This window comes from Carlito syrichta, unplaced genomic scaffold, assembly GCF_000164805.1.
Source record: "Carlito syrichta isolate Samal-C Ts95f unplaced genomic scaffold, Tarsius_syrichta-2.0.1 Scaffold304622, whole genome shotgun sequence".
Lineage (NCBI taxonomy): Eukaryota > Metazoa > Chordata > Mammalia > Primates > Tarsiidae > Carlito > Carlito syrichta.
In genome coordinates, this window is record NW_007248718.1 from 11,261 (window position 1) to 37,092 (window position 25,832).

A 25,832-nucleotide genomic window follows, 5' to 3' on the forward strand; every position below is an offset into this window, starting at 1 on the left:
CCCAGCAAGGTCGAGGCTGCGGTGGCCGGGAGCAGCCACTGCACTCCAGTCTGGGCGACAGAGTGAGACTCCAACTCAAAAAAAAAAAAGGATCACAAGAGTTTTCAAAGGAATCTTTCCTTACAAAATTTACATTTCTTTACTTCTAAACACTGTATAATCTTTGTGGTTAGTATTCCCACACACTTTTAAAACATTTTCTAAAATAGGCAGTATGAAATGTTTATCTATATTAAACTTTATTTCAGTTGTAATTTAAATAAAACATTTTCCTTGGGCAATAGATACAATATTCCTTACAAATAAAATCCTGTTACTATAGATATAAATAAATATAGATATAAATAAGTATTTTACTCTTTCATTATTTCACAAATCTCTTTTGAGAACAAAATTCTATAAAATATAAAGCAGAAGTTTGCATGTGCTAATTTACTTTTGCTTCAAAAACCTCATTTCACAAGGTGGAAACAGAGATAATGCAGTCTGTAGTATTCTCCTATTTAAATTTTAATAATGAGAATTGAAATCACAGATTTGCAACAGTAGCTTTAATATAGGCATTTATTTTGCCTATTCTTCATTATGGAACACAGCTTCCCTAATGTTGACATATAACTATAGTAAGGTAATCAAATTAAGGAACTTAACACTGATATGATACTATGAAAACATGTATAAGCCTTATCTAAACTTTTAGTTTCTCTAATAATCCACTATTTTTCTTCCACCCTAAGGAATGTCTGTGAGAATTAACACTACAACCTCTGAATACAGAAAAGTCTTCAGAAAGTGTTGGAATAAGCAACGGCTTTATTTATTTATAGAGAATTAGTCTCAGCATCCAATATCCACTGAAATTTCTAGAAGACATGCTCAGCAGAAGTACAAGTTCACAATAAAGTCAAGCAACATAAATATAAAACAATTCTAACCATGATAATAGTTCTCTGTTCTTTCTCCCCTAGCACTACTTAACTGATGAACTTTTAAAATACCTTTCCATTTCTAGACTGTCCAGAGCAAAATCAGCAGCTGACAATTTTCCATATACTTTCTCCTTCCACTGCCGTCCGTGTTGACTACATACCACTGTTGTAACAAACTGCCTTCAGAACCTGTTACATGCACTCATTAATTTTCCAAATACAGCAAATCAGTTTGCAAGAGCAATTGGTTATAAATGCAAAAGCCATAATAAACTTAGAAGCCAATAATATCATTATATAAGTGTTTGTGTAAGATGCTTAATTTGCCATTATTTAAGAATCTTCTAATATATTTCCATTGATTTAATAAATGTGCTTTTTAATAAAAACTCTAATTCTGTATATTGCACTTTAAGTGTCTTTAATATTGACTTTTCATCCTATCACGTGTGTGTCTTAGATTCTACAGATGAACGGGAAGACTGTACATTATATCTTTCCTCATGCAAGGATAAAAATAACAAGAGACTCTAAGGATCATACAGTTTCAGGTAAAGCAAATCAAATAATCTAGTCCTTTTTATTCTAATGTCAGATTGACTTACAAACAGATATTTGAGTTTCAGTTTAGCTGATTCATTAAATGTTTTTAAAAAACATCACTTTTTATATCAAAAATTGTGTTTTGGGAAATGGAATAATATCCAGGCTATACATTTGAACATGAAGGACATTGATGACATGGTCATTATTATGAGGAGCTACTAAATGGTACATACATATTTACATCATTCTTTTCATTGACTGCATTGCTTAAATGTGCAGGATATTATAATGCTCCACAATTACTGCTAAATAATTACTGTTAAGTAATGTGGTCACTGGTTTTCAATTATAAAACTTTCTTATGGAGGAAGTAAAAAAATAATCTTGAATTCTTCTCAGGAATGATTTCCCATATATTGACTCATTTTGAACACATTTATGCTGGGTTTTCTTTTGTAAGTGTTCTTTTATAAATCAAAGTTGATGATGGAATTTTTTAACTATTTTGAAATAATTTGGGGTTTCCAAAAAATAATATAGGCATTTATTTTGCCTATTCTTCATTATGGAACACAGCTTCCCTAATGTTGACATATAACTATAGTAAGGTAATCAAATTAAGGAACTTAACACTGATATGATACTATGAAAACATGTATAAGCCTTATCTAAACTTTTAGTTTCTCTAATAATCCACTATTTTTTTTCTGATCCAGGATCTAATCTAGGATCCCATACTGCATTTAATTGTTATGACTCCTGCATTTCCTCAGCTCTGATAGTTCCTCAGTTTTTCTTTGTCTTTTATGACTTAGAAACTGTCTGAAAGATAAATGACAATTTTATATAATAAATAATATTCCATTATTTAAATCAATGAGATGAAATAGAAATTTTTCCAAAATTAATGAAATTTCAAAAGATGAATATTACCTATATTTTTGCTCAAGTATATTCTTCGAATTTCATGGACACTATATATCAACAGAAAATATTTAAAAATATATACACATATTTGTGTATGTGTATTTGTATAGGCAGTAGCTCTAATATGGTATATATAGACGGATTTTTTTAAAGCATTGATATAACAAAGAACAAAAAGACATATTCCTCCAATGTAGTTAATACTGTTTCTTACAGATTTTAGGCTATGGAACACATGAATGTGGAAGAGGTTTTGCTTTTAGCAATGTCCTCTTTACTTCCATAGACAATAATGATTTGATGAGGAGTATAATGTTTTACTTTTAAGAATTGGTAGTTTTTCTTTCACCAAAAACAGACAATTCTAAATTTCATAGTTTTATTGTCATTCAAAATGTATTTTAAGTACTAATGAAAATTCCAAAGGTGAATCTTAAAATCCAGGAGCTCATTTTATAGAATTACTTACTTAAAACTATTTCAGTCTCCTCCAGCTCACAGAGCATAACAACATACTTTCTAATAATGTCAGAATTATTTTTCTCATGATGTACAATAGAAATGTTCAAATCATTTTTAAAAAATCATCAGGACCCTGTATCAATATACGTTTTCTAACTGTTTTATTATTTTTATGCTCTATTGATAATAATTATCAACGTTTTTATTTATCTTTTTCAACACATTATTTTTATTATTTTCTTTTACTTCAATAAGAAAAAGGCTAACAAAAATAAGAAGAATAACAAAAATAAGTGCTACGGATTTCTTTTATAACTATTCTGGTCTCACATAAATTCAGTTTGCACTGTATATAGATTTTGCTGAATAAGAATAAACAATTATTATTTTGAACAATAAATTTGCTAGTAATGTACTATATCGCCTCTTTACATGCCCCTTTTTCTTTTGAGATCTACCTAAAAAAAATACTAAAAATAGTTTCCTTGTTATATTTACCCTGTTTTGATTACTACTGAATTAATTTTTCATGTGTCATTAGGAAAACTGGTCCCATGCTAAATAAATGTTTTGAAACAGTGTGCATTGTTTTCAAGTATATCTTCAGTACTTTAAATTGCTTGAAATTCATGTATTTACAAGAGTAGAACCAGAAATGACCATCTTTGATAAACAATGCCTAGATGCTTTAAAGCAGTGGCAGAGAAACCTTGACAGAAAAAGATTTACCCTCCTGGCTAGTCCCTATGTCATTTGCTGACCAACCAAAATCCTAGTTTGATCAAGATATTAAGGATTTATTGTTATTTCTTAGCAATAATTGCCATTTATATGTTAATATTTTTATTGAGTATATACAGGGGGTGCTATATATATATATATTTTTAAAGTATGACAATCACTCAAAAGATGGCATTAATCAAATGAATGCTAATGACACCATGCAATAGTCAGAACAAAGAAAATGGTAGGGGCATGGCTGAGCAAACATCATACTACACATTGCTACCATAATTCAACTTCAAAAAAGTAATACACAGATAGCATCTCTTAAAATGCATATAATTTTTTGGCATTCTCACATATATTTTAAATTAACAAATAAAATTGTATTTTTCATGTATAGCATGTTTTGAAGTATATATACATTATAGAATGACTATAACTAATTAACATATGCATTATCTCGCATAGTTATCATTTTTGTGATGAGAACACCCACTTTCTTAGAATTTTTCAATAATACACTATATTGTTAATAGTAACTATTGTGCATATCTTTTAGAAATGCACATTAAAATATATACATGAAATGATATTATGTCTGAAATTTACTTCAAAATTAATTAAGTGTGGAAAGTAGTGGAGTAATAGATGAAACAAAATTGACAATGATTTGGAGATCATTGAAGCTAGAAGATAAACTATACTGGGTTTTGTTATAGTCTTGTCATTACTTTTCTATTTGTACAAAATTTTATAATTACTGTTTGTTCCTCACATTCACAGCAAAACAGCAGTGTCCAAAAGCTTCATCAACAGTGAAAAAGTTAGCAAAACTAATGATTTAACTGCCTTTGTGAGACAAAGATGTCAGCAAGGAAATAGTGAGGGATAAAATATAGTGTAGCTATTCTTTCAAAGTGGAAAATGACCTTTAGTGAATTTTCATTTTGGTTACGTAAACCTATTGATAGTAAAAGTACAATGAACTTTTTATAACTAACCTTAATAGATAGTTCTAGGTGAGTGTAGCATTAAAAATTTTATGTAAAACAGAAATATTTTGCAAATAAAAAATTATTTGTATATGTTGGAAACAAAAATAATTTCAAAATAGACAAAAATATTGGTTTTCTACAGTTTGTCCTGTATGGTTCTCAAAATATGGTCAATGGGACTCTCACTCTCACTATCCCCACCTTTTTTTTTTTGAGTTGGAGTCTCACTTCTTTGCCCAAGCTGGAGTGTAGTAGTACGCATGCTCATGGCTACTCCAGCGTCACCAGTGATCCTTTCGCTTCAGCCTTTTGAGTAGCCAGAACTACAGACACACGCTACCACGCCGGGCTATTTTTTATTTTATTGTAGAGACGAGGTCTCGCCAAGTTGCCCAGGCTGGTCTCAAACTCGCGGGCTCAGGCAATCCACTCACCTCTCCCTCCCAAAGTGCTGGGATTACAGGCTGAGCCACCGAGGTCGGACATCCATTATTTTTTATAAGGATATATAATTTATTTTAACATGGAATGGGCTTATGATTACTTTAAACACATTAATTAGTATTGTTAATTATCAGTCTTAATTTATAATACAGAAAATATACATAGTTGTAACCCATACCAAAGCTCTTTTATATTAGAGTAATATTAGAGTATAAATATCTCCCAAAATCAAAAAGCCCAAAAGCCACTGCTGTAAAGATGTTGTACAACATAGAATATATTTTGTAAATGTTTCTATAACTCATGGTAGATGCATTTTAAAATGTTTAGTTTTTGTTACTCATTTGTTTAACACCCATGGTCTTACATAAATTGTGTTAGGTGCTAGGTTAATGGAATTAATGCAACAAAGACCCTAATGTTTAACATACTCATGATTCAGTAGGAGAACCTGAAATGCAAGTAATTATTACTATAAAATTTTAAGAACAACCAAGGCAACAATCAAGGGATTTATAACTTTATTTTTCATACTCATACCTATGCATGAATAAGTAAATACACTCAAACATATATGTTTGTCATATTTCATAATATTGTAATGTATGCTGAGAGAAATATATGCATACAATCTTCTATTAAATGGTCCATAACCTTTTGGAAAATACAGCCTTTAACTTTTAACCTGTAAACTTCAAAGATATATTTATAGGTGTTTATCAACAACTGTACAATGTATCTACAGGACACAATGGTCACTATCTGGGGAGTGGGCTACCTGAGACCCATTCCACAGCACTACACAATATGTCCATTTAACAAAACATATGTGTATCCTTGAATCTAAAATAAAAAATAAATATATATTTTTAAAATCGTACAATAGTTTTGAGAGACTTTATTCACGAAAACACAGGGCAGCAGAGTGGAAAGAATAGGTAATTACTTTTAGAATTTTAAAGACCTGCATTGGAATTCAATTCTAACACTTATTTAAATTTGGAGAATAAGTTTGTTTATCTGTAAAATGAGATGACCCCCATGTAGTTCATATAATTGCAAGTGAGCCTAACACAAAATCCTGTGCTTACTGTATACCCAACAAATGTTATTCTTCTTCTCTTAAAGAGAAATGAACAGAAAAAAAATGTAATGCTAAAAACATGAGAGTCTCCTTTTTTTTTTTTTTTTTAAATTGAGCACTCCATCTTATGGCTCCAGAAACACAGCTGTTTGAAACAAGTTAAAGAAATTCTTCTGATTTTAAGAATCAGAAAAAGCATTTGCTATGTACAGTTCCATAATGGACTGGCTACATCTGCAAGGCTAGAAAGACTAATTAGCAATTATAATAGTGAAGAACATTTAAAATGCTGTTTAGTTTGAAAAGATAACAGTATTCTTAGGAAATAGTGGCTCATTTTCTATTCTGCCTTAGTCACCATCTTTATGAGTTTTTAGAAACAAGAGACAAATTATAACAGATCTCATTGGATTCTGGTTGGTAGCAGTACCATATGTGGGTACCTCTTTGTTATTATTGCTATCTTAACAGTTTTATTGAGGCATAATTTACAAATTATAAATAGTCATTGTTAGTGTACAAATCAGTGACTCTTAAAAATCTATAGAATTGTGCAAGCATCACCACAAACTTGTTTTAGAAATTTTCATCTTTACAAAAATTTCCTTTGAGCCTGATAGCAATCTCTGCTTTCAGTGTCCCTCACCCAACAAATAGCTCCTGAATTACTTTTGGTTTCTGTAAGTTTACCTTTTCTAAGCATTTCTTGTAAATGGAAACATACAGTATGCAGTTTTGGTGTCTGGCGTCTATCATTTACTAAAATTTTTTAGATGAGTGTGTTGTAGCATGTATCTGTCAGTGGTTTGCTCCTTTTTATTGCTAAATATATTTCATTGTTTAAATACTCTACATTTTGTTTTTCCATTAGATCTTTTTCCCTGTTTAAAAAAAATCTGCTTACAAATTTTAGCATACATACAGTATGTAATTTTTGTTGTATAGTTTCTAGATATAAAATTTCTGGGTTTATGGCAAGTTTCTATTTAACTACTTAAACTGCCAAATAGTTTGTCAAGGTAGGTGTACCATTTTACATTCCTGCCAGCAATGTTGAAGGATTCCACTTTCTCTATGTCATTGCAGCTAGGTAATTTTGGGTGTAAGTAGGTGATACCTTGTTCTAATTTTCATTTGCCTAATGATTTATGATATTTGAGAGTCTTTCTACTTGTTTATAGCAAATACGTATGTATTCTTTGGTGAAATGTCTATTCAAATCTTTGCCCTTTATTTACTTAGGTTGTTTGTCTTCTTATTGAGTTATAAGAGTTCTTTATATATTTTGCATACCAATTTTATGAGGTATATGATGTACATATTTTTTTTCTAGTCTGGGTCTTGTCTTTTTATTTATTCAGGGTGTCTTCTAAAGAAGAAGTTTTACATTTTAATAGAATCCAATTTATCAATTTTTTTTCTTTTGTGGACCATGCTGCTATTGACAAAATGTTAAAAACTATTTGTCTATTCCACATTCACAAAGGTGTTTTCTTATGCCTTCTACCCAAACTTTATATATTTCAGTTTATGATATATTTTGTGTTGATTTTTGTATATGGTATAAGGCAGAGATCTAAGTTCACTTTTTTGAATCACAAATGAATATCCAATTGTGTAAGCAGTTTTGTTGACAAAAGAATTTCCATCACTTCCATGGTACCTTTTTCAAAAATCATCAATCATGAATATAATTATTTATTTTTTGGATTTTCAGTTCTGTTCCATTAGATTATATGACTACATGTTATTATACCAATAATGTATTCCCTTGAATACTATAGATTGATATTAAGTTCAAAGTCTGGTAGTGTGTGTCTCCAACTTTTATTTTTCAAAAATTTTTGGCTATTCTAGATCTTTTTAATTTCTATAAAATTTTAGAATTAGCCTGCTCGGGTTGTGACTGGGATTGCATTGATATTATAGAACAATTTGGAGTGATTCCCTCTTAACATTGAATCTTTCAATCAATGAATATGTAATATCTTTTCATTTACTTAGATCTCCTAATTTCTCTCAGCAAAGTTTTTCATGTATAATTTCCAGTTTTTAATTAAGTGTGGTCCAAAGTATTTTATTGTTTCTGTTACTATTACGAGTGGAGTTGTTTTCTTAATTTTCATTTTGGTGTATCCATCGCCATTATTAGAAATGTAATTGATGTTTTTATATTGCACGTTTAACTTGCAAACTTGCTGATGTTATTCTTAATTCTAATGGGATCTGGTGTGTGTGTATGTGGAATCCTTATAATTTTCTACATGCACAATGATGTCACCTACAAATAATTTTCTTCTGCCATTCCAATTGGGATATGTTTGATTTAATATTTTTCCTATTCACTGGCTAAAATGTACTGCACAATATAGAATAAGGTAGTGAGAGTTGACATCCTTGATTTTTTCCTACTCTTAAGGGAAAACATTCAGTATTTCATCTTATGGTATTATATTTCGGTTTGGGATAGATTCCATTTATTAGATTTTAAAAGCTTCCTCCTATTTCTAATTTATTGAGAGTTTTCATCATAAGAACACTTAGAATTTTGTGCAAAATTTGACAGTGTATATTAATGTGATAATGTGTTCTTTGTTGTTTCTGCTATTAATAATATGCATTTAATTGATTTTTGGATCATAATCCAACCTGCATTTCTAGGACGATTTTCATTTGTTGATGATGTACAATCTTTTTTATATGTTTCATGATTTAATTTGCATTGTTAAGGAATTATGTGTTGCTGTTCATGAGCGATATTATTCTATAGGTTTGTTTTCTTGTGATGTCTTTGAGTAACCTTGTAATACAGGCCTTGTGGAATGCTTTGGGAAATGTCCCCACCTCTATTGGTCTATACGAATTTGTGAATAATTAGTATTAGTATTATTTATTTTTGAATATTTGATAGAATTCAGAAGTAAGGTCAGCTGACCTGAACTTTTCTTTGTGGTAAGACATTTACTATTCAATGTCTTTACTTGTTATAAGTCTATTTAGATGTTCTGTCTCTTCTTGATTAAATTTAGTAATTTGAATCTTTCTAGAAATTTATTTATTTTAACTAAGTTTTATAATTTTTGTCATAAAATTATTCATAATATTTTTATAGTCCTTTTCATTTATATTTTGAAACAGGTCATGGCAAAGACCTTCTTTACAACCAAAATTTTAATTATATGTTTCTTTTACATTTTTTCTTGGTAAATCTAGCTGAAGATTTTGTCAATTTTGGCAATCTTTTCAAAGACTCAACTTTTGCTTTTATTGATCCTTCTTTATTACTTTTTTGTATTCTATTTTATTGATTTCTGATCTAAATATCACTTATGTATTTATTTCTATTTATTTCGTGTTTTGTTAGCTATTTTTTTTTCTAGATTTTTAAGGTGAAAAGTTAGATTATTGATTGGCAGACTTTTTTTTCTTTTCTGACATAGACATTTAAAACTATGTATTTTGGGGAACACAGCATCAGTAAGGGTACCTATCTCAAACCAGGCAAATGGAGGACCAAAGGAACGCCCAAACTTTACCCATGCAGCATCCACTTATATACCTAATTCTGAATTGTACCTCGTATCTTTATAATATATATAAATGAAATAGGGGATGTGTCAAAAATAAATAAATAAAACTATGTATTTTACATTAAGAACGACTTTACTGCATCCCATGCATTTTATTTTCATTTTTATTCAGTTCAAAATATTTCTTAATCTTGTTTGTGATTTCTTCTTTTATCTGTTGTTTATTTAGAAATGTTTATTTTTATTTTTATTTTAAAATTGTGGGATACAATTCAGGGTTAGGTATACAAATATTCATTGTACAGGTACCCTTGATGAGGTGTGCCCCCCTTCCCCAGGCAGATATCGACTACTGTCAATCCCACCTCCCTACCCCTCCCCAACCCCCTGCAGTTTTCTGTTACTTTCAATCCTTTTCTTAGAGTAATACAGTAGTTGTTCAAGGTCCACTTATGAGTGAGAACATGTGATACTCAGCTCTTTGTTTCTGTGAGAGATCACTCAGTATTATAATCTCTAATTCCATCCATTTCATGGTTTTGTTCTTCTTTAAGACTGTGTAATATTCCATTGTGTATATGTACCACATTTTTTTAATCCAGTCTTCTTTTGATGGGCAGCATGATTGGTTACATGATCTTGCTATTGTGAACAATGCTGCGATAAACATACGTGTGCAGGTATCTTGTTTATAGAGTGACCTGAGTTCTTCTGGGTATATTCCCTGTAGGGGTCATATGGAAGGTCGATTTTTAGAACTTTTAGGAATCACCACAGTGATTTCCACAGAGGCTGTACTAGTTTACACTCCCACCAACAGTGTAGAAGTGTTCCCTTTTTGCCACATCATCTCCAGCATCTGTTATTTTTTGTTATTGATGGTGGCCATTCTGACTGGAGTTAGGTGGTACCTTAATGTAGTTTTAATTTGCATCTCCTTGAGACTAGTGAGGCTGAGCATTTTTTCATGTATCTGTTGGCTGCTCATATGTCTTCTTTTGAGAAGTGACTATTCATATCTTTAGCCCACTTTGTAATGGGGCTGAGAAACGTATTTTTAAATTCTCCAATGTTTGGGGATTTCTCTAGACTCTATCCTTGTTCTTTAGTTTATTTTTATTGTAGTTGCAGAGTCTATTTCATAGAATTTCACTCATTTTGTCCTTATTAAAAAAAAAAACTTCTTTTTGAGTCAGAGTCTCACTTTGTCACCCAGGCAAGAGTGTAGTGGCACGATCATGGCTCACCATAGCCTCCACCTCCAGGCTCAGACTATCCTTCTACCGTGGCCTCTTGAGTAGCTGGGAATATAGGTGAGGACCACCATGCCTGACTAATTTTTTTTTTTAATTTTGTAGCGATGAAATCTCACTATGTTGCCAAGTTGGTCTCAAGCTCCTGGACTCAAGCAATCCTCTTGCCTCAGTCTCCCAAAGTGCTGGGATTACAGGTGTGAGCCACCACACCAAGCTAAAATTTGTTTTATAGCCTGGCATATACTCTCTCCCAGAGAATATCCCAGGGCTTTTCACTTCTTCCTATCAATTTGAGTTACAGTTTGGTGGCATTTCCTTTTATATGGCTAGTTACAAATTGTCTCAGACTTTATCTGTAAATGTCATTACTTCATTGTCATTCTGAATGATGGTTTTCTGGATATAAAATTCTTGTTTAAAAGCTATTTCTTCTAAGTATTTTGAATATTTCCATGCTTTGTATCCCCAATTTTTTTTTTTTGATAAATAGGCAGCCAGCCCTGAATGTGAAGAGAAAATCTTTCTGTAGCTCCTTTCAATATTTTATTTTATCCTTTGGCTTCATGTCTGTGATATGTTCAGATGTATGTCTCTTTTTGGTTATTATACCTGGGGTTTGTTGAGTTTTTTGGATCTATTAATTAAAACATTTTCTTCAAACTTGGGAAGTCTGGGGCCATTTTTAAAATATATTTTTGCTGTCCCTTTCTTCCATTCTTCTAGTTCTATTAATTCTCCTTTAGCATATAATGATTTACTTGATGTCTCGCTGGTTTCTGAGGCTTTTTAGTTTTTCTTCCATATTTTTCTCTTTTCTTCAGATTACATCATTTATTTGATTTATCTTCAAATCTGCTGATTATTTCTTTTGCCATCTCAAGTATGCCATTGAGAATAACTAGTAAATTTCTTATTTTATTGGGATTTTATATTTATTTTTGCTTCTCTTTTATAATTTATATTTTATTGCACACTGTCTTTTTTAACCATTGTTGACATACTTTAATTATTTAAACATGGTCTAACTAATTTAGTTCTTTGAACATATTTATGGTACAAGCTTTAGGATATTTGCTAATAAAACCTCTAGGAACATGGAGATACTGCTTCATTTGACTACAATATGTCCACTACATACATATCTTCAAGTCGCAAACTTTCAAAGTTGCAAACATGAGTTTGCATGTCCAGTCACATAAGCTGGTTCATGTGTCTGACATACATTGTCACATGCTATACTGTAAGATTAAAAACATTTTCTCTAGTTTTTGTTTGTTTGCTTTTTCTTTATGTTTTCTTTTTGTGAAAAGTATTATTAACCTATAACAATGCAGTACTATATAGCTGGTTGTGTTAGTTGGGTACTTAGGCTAACTTTGTTAGACTTAATGAACAAATTATACTTAAGGATGCACTCTAAGAATGGAACTTGTTCGCATGTAGAGGACTTAATGTATTTTTTTTTTCCTGGCTTTGAATATATCATAATTTTTATTGAATCCAAGATGTTTTAGGTGACATATGTAGCAATTATAGATTCATATTTTCTCCCTAAGGAGAAATTTATCCTATGATGTCGGTTCATAATTTCTCCCTAAGGGTAATTTTCTCTTGTGTTGTATGGAAACTGATGTCTATGCTCAGGTTTTTAATCATCATTGTTATTATTACTATTGTCATATTATTTTATTTGTCAACCAGATTGCTAGGGTTAAGTCTGAGTAGGATTGTGGCTAGCCAATAATTGACTGGAAGTTCTTCACAAGTTTCTTAAACCTACCTATAAAGCTGTAAAGCTTTGCTGTTGGATTTGTTTATAGATTGGAGAGAATATTCAAAGTTCAAGCACCTTTAAGCCTTCAAGTATGACCATATTTTTACTTTCCGCTGGAAACGCTCTCATCTTTTCTGCACATCTGTATAAACTTCCTTTGGCTAGTTTCATGTGGGTAGTTTGGACTGTCCCTGGTTTCCACTGAGCAAGCACTCGGCCACCATTTACCCAAGGATATATTAACAGCATATTAAATTTATGACTGTCTCATTTCCCTGTCTTCCAACTTAATTCCCCAGTAATCTGCAGGTCTGCCACTTGCTCCATCTCCTCTAACAGCAAAAATTATGACTCTGATGGCCTGCCCCGCCCAATAGAACTACCATAACAACTAATCTGGGGATGGTAGCAGTCCCAACAAATATGACTAAGATTTTCACTTTTCTTATTTGAAGATCTTTAGGTTTTTGTGAACAAGTGCTGCTCAGTCTATTGCCTGCTTTTGTTTAGTTTTCATAGTGCTGGAATGGTTGGTTGTTTTTTAAAGTTTCATCCAGCTATGAAGTTCATTTGTTGGGAGACTACTTTGTTTTCCTTTATAATATTTTTATTTAATTGTAACTTTGGCAGTTTTTTATAATATATTATGAGATAGTAACACAAATAATATATTCCTCTGAAATTCTTTTATTCATCCTCAAACTTGTTTTGATTGCATAATTTTTTAAAGTGTTGCATATGAAATAAAACAGGAAGAAAAGATCTAATGAAATTTGTTTTGGTGTAAGATTCTCATAAGTGATGGTTTCTAAACATTGCATTATATTCTTGATTCATGTGCTTAAAAAAAGAGAGCTGCATACCTAATGTACCTTCTCAACCTCTACCAAGAATTACTCTTCAGAAAACATAATAATAATTCTAGACAACTAACTCAGTTTGAAAAGATACAACAGTATTCTGAGAAATCTCAGGAATCTGAGGACAATAGTTTGGATATTTTATCAATATTTCATAAATGAGTCATTAATTTTCTGAGGAAGGTTATGACATGCTCAGAATCCTAAACAAAGTTGACTCCTCATGACTACAATGCACAGACTCTACCCTAATCCTGTTATAGAATTTCTTTCTCTTTTCACATTATTTAATACTCAATGGGATAATTTTTCTGCCTAAACTTTTTAAAAGTCAAGCAAAAATAATTAAGAACAGCTTTAAAAGCTAAAAATAACTAGTCAGACTTTCCATTTTCTTTGAACTGATCAATGGAAATTTCAAACACTAGCAATATTTGAAAGCGCTGAGTCGATTATGCATTCATTTAATAATGGTCTTGTTTATATAACTTGATCATCCCCAGTATGCAACCAAGGCAATTATATATGCAAAAATCCAAAGAAAATAATGAAAATCTTAACTATTTTAGGGAATGAGATATAAAAATAAATGTATTGCTTTTTTGGTCCTTATAGGGTTTCTATTTTCTTCTGAAATAATCTGAAACTCTAAGTATTTCCTCTAAATACAAATATCATTTTTTTTTAATTGGGGTCTCACTCTGTCACCCAGGTTGGAGTGCAGTGGCACAGTCATAGATCACTGCAGCCTCAACCTCCTGGGCTCAGAACAATCCTTCCCTCTGAGCCTTTCAAGCAGCTGGGACTACAGGTTTTGCTATGTTACCTGGGCTGGTCTCAAATTCCTGGGCTCAAGCAATCCTTCTGCCTTGGCCTCCCAAAGTCCTAGGATTACAAGTGGTAGTCATCATACCCGGCCTTCTCTTTTTCCTTAATTACAGTTGTTTACAATGCAAATGCACAACTTCAAATAGAAATGATTCAGACAATTTTATATTCAGTTTCTCGATGGAACATGTATCCTATCAATATTTCTCAAAGGTATGCTATTGTGATAAACAGATTAGTTTACCTCAATAAAAATATTAAAATACTTAAAGCAGTTTAGCCAGCTCTTATAACTGTGAATCTACTTTAAGTAATATAGAGTTATAGAAAGAAGAGTTGCAATAAATATAGGACTATCTTCCACTATAAACAAGTAGATATGTAATATTGAATATGGATTCAGCCTTACATTAGATATGAGGCAGGTATGGGGAATGCATGTGGCAGAATCTCTGCTTAGAGAACTTGCAAAATACTTGAAGCAAAACTAATGTACGTGAAGCAATGAATACCTGAAACTATATATTGAATATTAAAATATGTGTCACAAACTATGCAGACAACTTTTTGCACTGCTTTCCTTCATTTGCTCAAAGAATTTTAGCAATGGAGTATAAAGAACATACCTTTTCCTATTTTCTCATGAATATTTTTGCTGCTCTCTAGAGATTTCAAAGGCAAACCCCCCTCTAACTCTCAGCTTGCAGTAGTTACATGAGTAACTACATATTTCATTCTTAGCTTTCTTCTTGCATATAACATATATATGTACATATACATGTATGTATATACTTGTATATCATAAAGTAATATAGTGTAATTAATATGTATTCCTTGTAAAACATAATGGTGGTGAAAAGTATAAAGCCAAAAATAAAAGCCATCATAATTTTACAACGTATATTTTTTCTTGCCTTTTTTATACACAGGTGTTCACACAATAAAAGTAGAAAGTACATTGTAATATAGTTGACATACGTCTTTAATGTAGTATAAATTGCCTAATAAAGACATTTTCTTGGTACATCAAAAGTTCTTCACAAACATACATTTAATGAATTTTTGCCATTGTATAAGTGTTTAATTATTTACTTCAACCATTTTTCAATTGATTGACACTTACGCTGTCTTTCTCTTTCCACCCTTATAAACATTGCTACAATCACAACATGCTGCCACTATTCTTATTATTTCCTTAGACGAGGTTTCAAGAAGTAAAATTACAGGGTAAAAGGGAAGGGACATTTTGTTTGTTTGTTTGGGGTTTTTTTTTTGTTTGTTTTGTTTTGTTTTTTTGTGGTTTTTTTTGAGTTGGAGTCTCACTCAGTCGCCCAGACAGGAGTGCAGTGGTGGCTTCCGGCCACCGCAGCCTCAACCTGCTGGGCTCCGGCGATCCTTCTGCCTCAGCCTTCCACATAGCCGGAATTACAGGCATGCGCTACCACGCCCGGCTGATTTTGAGATTTATGGTAGACATGAGATCTCGCTGCCCAGGCGGGTCCCGAACCCGCTGGCTCAGGCAATCCACTCACCTCAGCCTCCCAAAGGCGTGGGATTACAGGCTGAGCCACCGGTCCGGCTTGGAAGGGACATTTTGGATGTTTCTTAGACATCTTGTCAAATTTCTTACCAGAAAAGTTCCACCAATTTGCACTCCCAAACTAAAAATTGTTTTTCATTCACTGTTCACTACAGAAATAATCCCATTCTAAGAAAAATTGTTAACTTAGTATAGAAGTCAAATTTTACATCATGATGTTTTAAGTATTGTTTCTTTAACTGTTGCTATTTTGTCCTGTGTTTAAGAGTTTAATTGCTTTCTATTCAGCCAGTTGGTGAGGGAAGGCTTCTTGTCTGCCTTGGGTTATGGCAAAAGCTGAGCACACTACACTTAATACTGGACAGATGAGAGCAACAGCAGTTTATTAGTCACATATTCTCAAAGTTTGAGGGGGCAGACATCACACACAATCCAGGGCCATATGGGAGTTGTACTTGGGAGCAGTGAACAATCAGGGGCAGTGGAAAGTAGGCTTTTTAGTATCAAAAGCTTGGGGTGCCCCTGCTTCCTACAGGAAGATTTGATTTGCTATTCAACCGAATAGTTCCTCACACTGGCAGGAAACTGAAATTCCTACTCAGAAATAAGCAAGAACTGTGCCTGACCCCCTTGAGGAAGAAAATGGTTTGGCTATGAGACCTTGTCCATCAGAGCAGAGCAAGAAGAACTTGTGGTCCTGCCCCCCTGATTTTAGCAGAACATGAGGCAGCATGTAAATCTGAGTCTTAATTTTAGACCATTAACTTTGTTTATTTCTTTTCAATGACTTATCTATTTAATATGCAGAATAATAGATATTGTTATTTTGTTTGTTTTGCTATAGCACAGAGTATATAAAAGAGACTATAGAATATAAAAAACTAGGACCAGATCACGATGGCCAGGTAAACAAATGAGGAGTCTGAATTTAATTTGATAGGCAGAATTGGCATCGTGAAATCATTGGAAATATAAATCCCTTTTTGAGATCTTTTAAAATTTTTTGTTTTGTTTTGTATTGCTTGTTCCAAAGTTGAATTCCAAAGGAAATTTAACCATAATTAAAAAGATACACTCGTTTTTGGGGCTTTTTTAAGTTTGATTACATTTGTTGGAGAATATACTATTGTTTGCAAATCTGGTGTGTCAAGTATAGAGAAACAGACAGAAATTCGGTGAGCTATTCCACGTGATTTAGACAAATGATGGCTAATATCCACTTAGCATTTCTCCAACATCATTTACATGCACATTTTATGAGAAAACCAATGTTTTTTCAGATCAGTCAGCTATTAAAATAGTAAGTGTTAATTATGTCATCTCTTCTGCTTTTTATGGAATACCAAGAAAAAGCATAACTGTCACCTTAAGGTCAAGTGTGTTTCAACTGAATGGCTGGAATTACTGTGGAACTGAACAGCAACTACAAAGTGGGTCTTTTCACCTGAGTTTTTCCCTCCCCATGTAAAATGGCTTTTTTGTTAACAGTGCAGTTGCATATGGTTCAATTTTTAATATAAAACTCATTTTTAGAAATAAATTGAATATCAAACTGTGGAAATAAAAAGAAGATTCAAGTTGAATCGCTTCTGAAATCACAGTTTCTTCTGGTAACTTTTGGTGAAAATGTGGATTTACTTTCTCAGTGGTGAAGGAAGCTTTTATTGTCAGGGCTAATTCCGTGGAAACATCACCGATTCTCCTGACGCCTGTCAAGATAAATATTGCTTGTATATTGTGTTTCTGCTAAGGAAGTGACATTATAGTCTTTGCTTCTAGCTAGAAGTGGTTTCGCACATTTTTCTATGCACTGTTAATAAAATAAAATCTGGAAATGAATAATTTATTCTGTGAAGAGAGGGTGAAAACATTCAAGATATTTCACCTATAGGAGAGGAGGATAATTAATAATATTAATGTGAAATAGAAGGCTATAAATGTGAAATATATGTGCACTAGCCATGGACAAACAGACAAGAGCAAATGGGATTGAATGAAAGGAATACACGATCATATTAATCTTCTAGAATTTTACAGTTAGAATGATGAATGAAGGAAAAAGGAAGAAGAATGTGGAGCTCAAGAAAAGACATTGGATTCTAATCTTAGCTTCCTTTTTTAATGCTGGACAATCTACCACAAGTTTCTAACCTTCCTTAGTCTCAACTGGTATGCCCTGAAAATGGTAGGCATAGGACTCAACTCAAAATGTTGTCGTTAAAAAAGGCACTGCAAAAAAGCTACAAAATAGTGTCAGAACCAGGAGAAACTCTAGAAATGTTTGTTAATTTCTCTTTCTTTCTTAACCCTGAAAATGATACTGAAGAGATTGAGAAAAATCAAATAATATATTAAATATAAAATAATATTGGTGCAAGAAACAAAAGTGTAATATAAAACCAAATATAATCCATCTTTTTCAAGTCATATATTTCTGAGATGTTTTGACAAACGTAAAAAAATCTATAAATCTGATGTAATAGAAAATTAGATGAAAATTAATTAAATAAAAACAGCCCACTTTTAGTTTAAAGCATAATTTTAATGGAATGTTTAAGTATTCTTAGCCCAGTGAGCTAACACTATGCATTTTTGTTCATTCCAGATAGAAGTAATAATTTTCACAAGTAATTAAAATAACTGAAAATAGTTGTACTTAATAACTCTTTAATGAAAAGCTATCTCCTAATATATACATATATTATATGAAAGTAGCCACTGTTCAATTTTGTTGACTACCTCCTTCACCAAAAGCAAATTGATTTTGATGAGAACAGGTTCAGCCTGTAGGGTAAAAATAATCTGGACATCTGTTTTTTATTTATATCCCTAAAGGGACTCAGCAAATTTAGAACTTTTCTCTCTAAATCAGTTTTCCAACTCTCCCCCAAAATAATGGTTATTATAATAACTCTTTTGTATCAGACATGTATGTACTTTGTTCTATATAGACATGCATACCAAGATATAGAAATATTAATCCGATTACTTATTTAACATATACATATACAGTTTATATTTGTATTATAATGCTAAAAGTTGTAATATCAAAATATGTAAGAATTTCATTTTTGTAATGTTTGATAAAGGCAAATATAAACATACATAAAATATATGCAGTAATATAAAAATAGAAATTATACTGACAAAACAAATATGATTTTCCCCAACTAATCAGTTCTAGCTATGGATTAAATTTGTGAACTACCTAAGTCAAAAACACTTCCTCTTCTCAGTCTTAACTGAGAAATACTGATTGCCTGTAGTTCTAGGTACTTGGAAGGCTAAGGTGGAAGGATTGCCTGAGCCCAGCAGGTCGATGCTGGGGTGGCTATGAGTATGCCACTGGACTCCAGCCTGGGTGACAGAGTGAGACTCTGACTCAAAAAGAAAAAAAAAGAGAGAGAGAGAGAAATACTGGCTGCCAACACCTTTTTTTTCCTATCTTGGTAGTTTTTCCTTTATTATATAGTGAGGAAAGAAGGGACTGGAGTGTTCTACTCTCAAACCCATACCTTATTTTAAAGCAGGTACATTCCCATGAATCAGACAGGAGGCGCTCTGCTAGATCACCTGTTTGGAGTAAAAGTGTGGTCTTCACTCTAACTTTCCCTTATGTTAGCTGTGTTCCTTGGAGTGCTTAACCTCAGAAATCTTCATTTTTTCTCACATATAAATTGCAGGTTTTTGTGTATGTGTCTGTTTATTCCTTTATTTTAGGGTCCAATGAGATAGTGTAGTTTTTAAAACCATTTTTGAAGACTAAAAAGCAATACACATATATTATTTTAATATTATTATTGATGTATTAGCCAACTTGAAGAAATGTAGGCATTTCTATATTCATCTATTCATTATTCAGTCAAGTATATATTTAGTGCTGTCTAGATACCATCGTGTACTTGCTGCACATATTATTACCAGAACCCCAACTTTGCACAACTGATACAACAGACCTCTTCCTCTTTGTTATGAAAGGTAGAAGGCTATTCTTACATGGCCCATTTTCCTTTCCTTCTTACCCTCTACCACTGCCCATTCAGTTTTGCAATTACTATAAACACAGATGTCTTGCAGATTTTACTACCAAGATAATGTCCTTGCATTATGTGCGCAGAAAACTGCATATAACTTTTGTCTTTGTATTCGTTTTTTTAATCAGTGCATAACATATCTATAGGAATAAAACAAAACACATTTTGATATGTTATCATTTTCATGGGTTAGGAGTTCAGGTATAACTTAACTGGTTGCCCTGGTCATAATCTCACAAGGCTGTAATCTGTGCATTAGTTGGGCTGTATTCCTTCACGGAGCTTAGGAGATCCCTTCCAAGCTCATGTGGTTGTTGGTACAATTCTGTTTTTTGCAATTGTGGGACTGAATTCCCCCATTTTCCTGCTGTCACCCAGGGGCCATACAACATCTAGTGGCCTCTCTCAATTCCTGCCCATGAGGCCCATTCTCAGGCCTTCTAATATATGACAGTTTACTTCTTGAAGGCTACCAGGAGAGTCTCTCATTTCAGTCTACTAGGATGGAGTCTTACACCACATAGAGTAGTCATGGTAGTGACTATCCATCACCTTTGCCAGATCCCATTGACTAGAAGCAAGTTACAGGGAAGTGAGAGGAAAGGGTTTATACCAGGAGATGGCTCTCACTGGGGACATGATAGAGTATGTCTGCCCCAATCCAATGCTAAGTCAAGAAAAACAAATGATGACAGTACTCATCAAAATTATATAGTATTTTCACTAATTTTCTTCCTACTTATCTTTTATATTAGGAAACTGAAATTTATTTTTAAAAACATATCATAGCTTTTTACTAATAGAAGTATAAACCTTTATTTTCAGCATTATCATAGGACTACATAAGTCTATTCCAATAAAACACTTTTCTTTAACACACATAATAAATTACCCCACCCCTCTTCCTGGCCTGCCATCAATGAGATTAATGTTCAGACAATTTGGTATCAAGGCCATACCTATAAAGTAACACTATTTTCTAATTTTGTAGCATCCATTTCATATCAATCATCTTGCTTTAGACCATAAGTACTGCTAAATAGAATAAATTTCCTACCATTACCTTTTATAGAAGTAATAGGGAAACCCTTCGGATTTAGTCTTTATGTTTCTAATTTTGAAATTGTCTTATGTAAACTAAAATAAAGATAAAAGAAAATCTTTATGTCATTGCATGAAGGAAGAATGTATTTATGAATGTGGTGATTCTGGGAAATTTTATTGGTGGGAATTATTTCTGAAGTATATAAGGAAGAGAAAATCCTATGTACTCTAAGTAAAATTACTTAAATAGTACATACATTGCATGTGAGTTGAAAAGAATTGTTTCACAAAGCTAGAATACCTGTGTCATTTGCTGTATGTTTTTGACTTGCCTTCCTTATTTCCCACATCAATGGCTGTTCATTCTTAAGGCAAGCCAACATGGATTCTCTCATGAAGTATGAAGTATGGTGTGAGACTTTTATTCACTTTTAGAATCACACATAATATTTTCATCTTAATATTATTTACTTTGCATTAAAAAAGACAAGCGTGAACTCAAGTTGTGAGACAAAGAGTTATCTTAAAATTGTTTATATACAAAATGGATACACATTTGAAACTAGGAATTTTCCTGCCTGGAGCAATTGTCAGGACAAGAAAAAGCTAATGAGAATAATTGGGTAACAATCTGAATGCTCAGACTTGGAGTCAGATTAGTGTGTAGTTTCCTTTTTGATGTTGCTAGAAACTATCAAGTATGGATTGTTATTAAAGTGATTGATGTGCATTGTTGTGTGTAAGAATTTTTAAAATAATAGCAAACATTGGTAAAGATAAAGGAAAATAGTGAAAAAATTCTTCAGATCTTCATGTCCGAGTTTTAATGAACAAATTGTTGCATTTGATAGTATAAAAAAGAGAAATTACTGTGGCTTTTTCATATTATTTGATTTATTTTCCTAAATATTTACATAGATAATTTATAACATAGTGATAAGTAGGAGAAAGAGTATGAAAATAAATTTTCACGGCCTTACTCAAGAGTATGATTAAGGTGTAAGGTACATTAAAATAAATTTCATTGAACTACCCTTTGGGAATTTTTCCATTATCCTTGGTTCTTCATAGGCATTAATATTTGTATAGATAGTGTGTCTTCTTCTTTAGCCCAACTAATGATATGACTAAACTATATAACATATTTCAATTCTGTGATAACTGTATTACGAAAAATAAACACAGTTTATTTAAAGACTACTATTCAAAATATATAGTATTTTCACTAATGCAAAAATCATTTATCCTTGATGTTTAGATGTATCACACAATAGTACTGAAATAAAACAAGTATTTTAATTTTATCCAAACTTAATGCCCTAACTACTTCCTCATAGTATTTTAACATATTATTATAATGCTGAAAATAAAAATATTCTCTGTGATACTCTAAAATACCAGAATTTTTAATAAGACATATTAATAAACATATGAAACTAGATTTAAACTGCAAATATAAATGCAAATACAAAGATTTTTCCTTAGTATGCTCATATTTGTTTTATGTGTAGCTTATTTTAAAAGTGACTACCTAATAGTAAATATTTATCGAATACTTATACACAGAGACATACAACCAATGCATTTAAATTGTAAGTCTCAGGTTAATAGAGGTAATACTTTTTCATAATGCTTTTGCTACTTTTATCACTGAGCCTTTTTCCATAAATATTCCAACATACTTTAAAGGCTTTCCAAATTTTAAATTTTTCTGTAAGACTTCTTTAACCACAGCTATGCTTATATGTTGTGAAATTACTATAACTTTTTACTTTCTTTTTTAGTAAAACATTCATGTTCTCTAGAGCAACTGTTGGTTCACATGTCTCTCTACCCTGCCAAACTGTGAACACAAAAATAAGACCTGTGCATTTTCATGGCATCTAACTGAGGAATCATTTTTTCAATGTTTCTTGATGGAATCAAAGCAGAGAGGCAAGAGGAGATTATATTGATTTTTAAAACTATCAAAATAAAAAACAAGATCACGATACACATCACTTATTAAGGACCATTTAGTTTTAAGCATTTCAGATCAAAATTAACATTACTTCTAAGCTTTGCCAAACATTTTGTTGACATTTTAGATTTCAGGAGGGGTGTTATATTTTTATGGAAATATTTGTGTTCATTTTATCTATACTTGAAATGTAAAACATTAAAATACAACTATAGAAATGTTAAATCAAAATGTCCAGATTTAATTCTTACAAATTATATAAGTATGGTTTATTTTCATGACATCTAATGTAGGGTAGAAACAACAACAACAAAAATGTTATCCTTCCTGGATCTTTTTATTTTCTATCATATTCTTTTACAAATTTTCAACTTTCTATGCAACATTATTGTCTACATGAAAAGCAACAGTAGCAACATCAACAAGAGGGGCAGTAACTTTTGAAAATTAAGTATGTTCCTGAAGGGGTTTTGATGTATGTAGACTCATTTCTCACAATATTGTCATAGCTATGTATTATTCCATTTAACAAAAACACTGAAGCTTATGAAGTAAATCTCAATAGTGTTTTAAGAATTCAAATGCACCAGCGTATGGCTATATTTCACAAAATTAAATAATGGTGTCTGTGCTACCTTACCTTATTGAGGTGGCTATAAGTATAGTTTCCTATCACTGATCCTTTACTACAGGGTGTTAGAATGTGCTCAGTCACTAAAACTCAGTCACTAAGAACCCAAGTACTTAACCTTCACGACATCGTCATTTGCAGAATGAAACTATAGTCAACTATTTTTAAATCCCTTATGATAATTGATAGATTTTGAAATTCCATAAGTATACTTTTAGCCATTCTTTTATAAGGTATAAAATACTTAAGTCTGTTTGTGAATTATAATATTATATATAAAATTGTCATGAAAATAGTGTTTTAAAAGATATTCAAACAGATTTAAAGACCAAAAATATGTGTCGAAAATATCGGTGTTATATAAAGTCTGTTCCCATTTTGGTAGCCCATTGGTTTCTATAGAGGGAATTCTGCAAAAGGATTTTCTTGTTTTATTGTTTATAACAATGTCAATCTTTCTATTTTTATAACTTAAAAATTCTATACTGTGCTATAGTCACACTAGATTTAAAATAATTTACATACATTCATGGGTTTTTTTAATTAATTAGGCATAGTGGCACATGCCTGTAGGTCCAGCTAACAAGAAGCTGAGGTGGAAGATCACTGGAGACCAAAAGCTCAAGGTTGTGGTGAGCTGTGATCCTACCACTGCACTCCAGCCTGTGAGACAGAGTAAACTCCAACTCAAATATGTAAACAAACAAACCAATCAATCAATCAGGATTTTTCAACCTTGGCACTATTGACATTTTGGGCTAGAAAATTCAATTTTTTGTTTCCCACAGAGGTTGTATTAGTTTACACTCCCACCAACAACGTAAAGTGTTCCCTTTCCCCGCATCCTCTCCAGTTTGTGTTGTTTTTTGAGTTATTGATGATGGCCATCCTGACTGGAGTTAGCTGGTATCTCAGTGTGGTTTTAATTTGCATTCTTTGATGACTATTGAGGCTGAGCATTTTTTTTCATGTATCTGTTGGCTGCCTGTATGTCTCTTTTGAGAACTGTCTATTCATATCTTTTGCCCACTTTGTAATTAGGCTGTTTTTTTCCCTTTTGGCCCCATAGTCCCCCTATTGGGAATATACCTGAAGGAACTCAAATTGCTCTATGAAAAAGATACCTGCTCATGCGTGTTTATTGCAGCAATGTTCACAATAGCAAAAACATGGAAACAACCATGCTGCCCATCGAAAGAGGACTGGGTAAAAAAAATGTGGTACATATACACAATGGAATATTACGTAGTCATAAAGAAGGACAAAATTATGAACATAAGCAATTTGAATGAACTTAGAGTCTATAATACTGAGTGATCTATCACAAAAAAGAACTGAATATCATGTTCTCACTCATAAATGGACCTTGAACAATTATCGTAATACTATAAGAAAAGAATTGTCAGTAGTGGGAAATTGCCAGGGATGGGGGCCGGGATTGGAAGTAGTGGGATTCTGCCAGGGAAGGGGAGCACACCTCATCAACAAGGGTACCTGCATAATGAATATTTGTATACTTAACCCTGAATTGTATCCCATATCTTTAAAATAAAAAATTTTTTTTAAATCACAAAAAAAGAAAATTCCTGTTTTTATTTTAATTTTATTGTTTTAAATATGTGGAGTACAATTCAGGCTTAGATAGATAAGTGGTCATAGTGCAAGTAAAGTTTGGGGCTCCCTTTAGTCCCCACTTTGCCTGGTTTGAGATCATGTATCCTTATTGACGTTATGTGCCCCTCATCCCTGGAAGTGTTCTGCTACTGCCAATCCCTTTCTTATAATTTTATGATTAATGTTCAGTGTACACTTATGAGTGAGAACCTGTGGTACTCAGTTCTTTGCTTCTGTGATAGATCACTGAGTATTATAGACTTCAAATCCATCTAAGTTGCTGCGAAGTTTATAATTTTGTCCTTCTTTATGACTGCGTAACATCCCTTTGTGTATGTGTACCACATTTTTTTAATCCATAGAAACTTCTTTATTGTAGGAAGATGCCCTATGTATTATAGGATGTTTAGCAGCATCTCTTGCCTCTAGCCACTAGATGCGAGTAGCATCCCTCAGTAGTGACAACATAAAATATCTTGATATTGACAATTATCTTCTGAAAGATAATCTTCTTTGGATTATAAGAGAAAGAAAAAATCTTGTAAAGAATATGCAAGCCGGGCTTGGTGGCTCAGCCTGTAATCCCGTGCCTTTGGGAGGCTGAGGTGAGTGGATTGCCTGAGTCTGCGAGTTCGAGACCCGCCTGGG

At 32.3% G+C, this 25,832-nt stretch overlaps 1 protein-coding gene across 1 annotated transcript in view; it reads left to right on the top strand.

Moving 5' to 3' along the window:
* Window positions 1–1,393: 1,393 nt before the first annotated feature.
* The window catches only part of LOC103262797 (protein piccolo-like), a gene marked incomplete at its 3' end in the record, with an annotated part of 124,931 nt that continues 100,492 nt past the window's right edge, over window positions 1,394–25,832 (top strand). The window contains exon 1 of the mRNA XM_021713590.1: window positions 1,394–1,480. Coding sequence (XP_021569265.1) covers window positions 1,399–1,480 — 82 coding nt within the window. The remainder of the gene's footprint in view (window positions 1,481–25,832) is intronic.